Source organism: Anopheles cruzii, unplaced genomic scaffold (assembly GCF_943734635.1).
Source record: "Anopheles cruzii unplaced genomic scaffold, idAnoCruzAS_RS32_06 scaffold01616_ctg1, whole genome shotgun sequence".
Classification (NCBI taxonomy): Eukaryota; Metazoa; Arthropoda; class Insecta; order Diptera; family Culicidae; genus Anopheles; species Anopheles cruzii.
The window spans coordinates 654-4,719 of NW_026455201.1; the positions used below are offsets into that span (position 1 = coordinate 654).

Sequence of the window (4,066 nt, forward strand, 5' to 3'; positions counted from 1 at the left end):
AATTGACTGCTGCCGTTCCTGTGCGCCATCAGTGGACACGCACATCTCTGTGGTCTCAACAACTCGCTTCTTCTGACTATGAAGATATATATACCATATATAATTAGGGGTCTGTGTGTAACTTATCGGCAAGCCTAACTTAGTGCGTTTAGTAACTTGTTCATCTGTTTGTTGTTGGACGTAGTCCTATTTACAGCAGTCTCCACACACACACCGACCCCGGGTCCCGGGTCAACTCGGGTGTGTGTGCGGTTCTTGTGGGAGAATTGGGAATTGCCTAGACTAAACACCGTCCCATCTCCGACATCTTCTATCGCTTTATCCCTCGGGGGGGGATTCGTCCTCCCCATTACACGAAATAAGCTCTGCCGTTGCGACCCATCTGGGGCGTCTCGGGTATCGTGGAGTACACGTGCCCGAGCGAGGCACTGGAGCGGCTCATGTTGTAGTGCTGACTCATCGGGGCTTCGTAGTGCTGCGATGACGCGGACGACGATTCGTCCTCCGTGTTGCAGGTGCTCTGCGACGGTGTGCTCTGCGGGATGGCCACCGACCCGGGCGGGGCCGGTGCGATGATGTGCCCGGGACCACCGCCCGGCATCATGGCCGCCGCGTCACCCTGGCAGCCCCCCAGCGAGGGGCTTTGGATCTTGCACCACTGATCGAGCGACGTCGGGGCGGGCGTGTAGCGCAGATTGGGGCTGCGCGTGATGTCACCCAGCTTCTTCGGCGTCCGGTCCTTGCTGACGTCCGGCAGCGCGTACCGCAGCTTGTCCCAGAACTTGCGCTCCCCCCAGCACGCCACGGTGCAGGTGCGGATCAGCAGGTTCATGATCGGATCGAGGGCCACAATCTCGACCGGGGCCGTCAGCACGATCACAATCTTGTGCCGCCGATAAGCCGGCCGCACGTTCTCGATGACGGACTGGAGCGCCACCCGGAACTGTGGTTGGGACCACTCGTTCTGAAGGAAGTTCATCGAGACCACCAGGATCACCTTGCGGGCTGCGTCCGCTGCACTCTGGAGCGAGTCGGCTAGGAATGCGCCCGGATGGACGTCGCGATGGTGGAGACACACGGAGTATCCGTAGAGCTGCAGCTCGGCGCCGAGAAGCCGCCCAACGAACTCGTTGTCGTGGACACTGTAAACCACGTAGCTGTCGTACAGTTTGTCCGTGTCCTCCTTGCTCGCCACGATGATCGGGTCCTTCACCAGGCGCACCCCATACCGGGCGTGAGCCCACAGCCTCACGTCCTGACGGAACACGCAGGCCAGCGCCACGATAAGGGCCGTGCCGATGATGGCAACGACGACCGCGGCCAACAATGGGACGTACCCGCCTCCGATCAGACCGTGACCCATCAGGACCGTCCGGTGCACGGTCGGCGGGGCTCCATCCTCGTCTCCGACACCAACGCCAACTCCAACACCCCCCGCAACCTCGTAGTCCAGGCGGTTCTCGCAGCTCCCGAGTGCATCGGCCACCACCCGGCTGTCGGTGCAGACCATACGGCTCAGGTCGAAGTCCCCAGTGACCTCACGGATCCAGCGCTGGAGCCGACGGAGCGACTCGCAGTCACAGCGCCACCTAGCCCCACCGAGCGAAACCCGTGTCAGGGAGCCGGTTTCGCGGGCCGCCGCAAACGCCTGCCACGGCCGGAACTCGCTGATTCGATTACCACTCAAATCGACCACCTCCAGGAAGCGCAGACTTTCGAACGTTCGCTCCCCGACGAACCCGATCGCGTTCCCGTCCAGGTACAGCTCGTTCAGGTTGGTCAACTGATCGAACTCGTAGCCCCGCAGTTCCGGCAGGAAGTTGCTCTCCAGGTGGAGAACCCGCAGACTCGGTACCCCGCTAAACGTGCGGTTGTGCACGTTCCGGATGTTGCTCCCGTTCAGGTAAAGGACTTCCAGCTTCTTCTTGCCAATAAATTGATGGCTCCCGAGCTGCTGCAGTTCGTTCCCATCCAGATAGATGGTGGACGCGTCCATCGGGATGTGCTCCGGTACCTCGGTGTAATCGGCCGCCCCACAGTCCACGATGTTGGTCTTCCACGTGTGGTCGTGGTAGCAGCTGCACCGCTCCGGACACGTCATCTTGCAGTCGCACGCGTCAAAGTCACAGCAGTGGCAGGTGGCGAAACAGTGCGTCTCGTACCGGCACAGGAAGTCGTTCGCGTTCAGGTCCATCAGCGGCCGAATGCTGGCACCCCGCTCGTGCTCCATCGTACACATGACCGTGTCCAGGTCCATGACGCGCGGGTGCTGCCGTAGGTGCGCCAGCTTGTTGATCCCCTGGAGCCACTCCATCGTGCAGTCGCAGTGAATTGGATTGTCGCTCAGATAAAACAGCGGCACTTCCCGGTCGTCACCGACACGGGTCAATGCCAGGGCGCCAATCTCCAGTTTGCGGATGTAGTTCCCGTACAGGACCACCTTCTCGAGATTGCGCTTGCTGAGGAACGTACCGGCGGCCACCGTCTCCAGCATGTTGTTGTTGAGGAACAGCGTCTCGATGCTGTCCGGGATCGATTTGGCGTCGACCGCCGTCAGCCGGTTGAACGACACGTCCAGCATCTTGATCTGCAGATTGTTCAGGTCGTAATAGTTGCCCAGCTCGCTGATGTTGTTCTGGTGCATATCGAGCCACTCGAGCGACGTCGGGAAGTGCGAGTAGTCGAAGATGCGGATCTGGTTGTCCGACACGTTCAGGAACACCAGCGCCGGGAGTGACGTAAACACTCCGCTAATGTCCTCCAGCTCGTTCGCATCCAGCCGGATGGCACGCAGAGTCGGATTCGAGCTGAACGCCGACTGGTCAATGTGCCGGATCTGGTTCGAGGCGAGATTGAGCACGTGTAGGGACGAAAGGGTCACGAAGGCATCCCGCGAAATGTTGGTGATCCGGTTCTCGACCAACCGGAGGCCAAGCAGCTGCTCGAGGCCCTCGAACGACGCGTTGTTCACCGTGCTGATGTGGTTCTTGCCCACGTCGAGCGATTTCAGGAACCGCAGCTTACCCAACCCCTCCGGGATCTCCTTCAGCCGGTTGTCATTGAGGTTGAGGTCGTTCAGGTTGGTCAGATTCTCGAGCGCCCGGCCGTGGATTGACTCGATGACGTTCGACGCGACGTACAGCTGGTTCAGCACGTACAGCTCGGAAAAGTGGTGCTGTTCGATGCGCTTCAACCGATTGTGGGACAGCGTCAGGGCGACCAGGTTCTTCAGGTCGCTGAACGCGTTGTCTGCGATCGACTCGATCCGATTCGCACCCAGATTGAGAATCTGCAGACTGTACAGCTCCCGGAACACGTGCCGATCGATCTTGGTCAGCGCGTTGTGGCTAATCTCGAGCACCACGAGCCGCTTCAGCCCGGCGAACGTGTCCCGGTTGATCCACTCGGACGTGAGCTCGTTGTGGGACAGGTCCAGGATCTCGAGCCAGTCCAGTCCCTCCAGCAGACCTGGGGCCAACACGGACAGGGAGTTGTTCTGAAGGTAGATCTCGCGCAGTTCCCGAGTCGACTGAAACGTCTCGGGCGGCAAAGCCACCAGCTTGTTGCTGGACATGTTGAGGACCTTCAGCGATCCGAGCCCAACGAAGGACCGGTCGGCTAGGGCCGTCAGGAGGTTGTCCTGAAGCATCAGCACACTGAGCGACCGAAGCGAGGACAGCCCGTTGTCCGGCAGGGACAGGAGATCGTTGTGGGACAGATCGAGAACCTCCAGCACGGTGTTGCAGGCCTTCCCGGGGGCCGTGGGCCCGTTGCCCCAGTCGGAGAACCCGAGCTGCGACACGTCCGTCAGCCGGTTGCGCGTGAGGTTGAGGTACCGCAGCGTGAACAGCGGACAGAACACGTCCGTCGGCAGCGACCAGATGTTGTTGTCGGCCAGATCGAGCCGCTTCAGCTCGGTCAACCCGCGGAAGCTCTCCGGGTGGAACTCCATGTTCATCGCGGACCAGTCGGTGTTGTGGGTGCGCAGCGACAGCGACTGGAGGTCGCGCAACGTCGATAGCACCATCGAAGGCACGTACTTAATCTTGCAGTACTCGATCTTGAG

General features: G+C 60.5%; 1 protein-coding gene across 1 annotated transcript; it reads right to left on the reverse strand.

Moving 5' to 3' along the window:
- Nucleotides 1-349: 349 nt before the first annotated feature.
- LOC128276574 (toll-like receptor Tollo) lies at nucleotides 350-4,063 on the reverse strand (the record flags this gene model as incomplete). Its single annotated transcript, XM_053015030.1, has 1 exon — nucleotides 350-4,063. A coding segment is annotated over one exon (3,714 nt), but the record flags the coding sequence as incomplete, so codon positions are not given.
- Nucleotides 4,064-4,066: the final 3 nt, after the last annotated feature.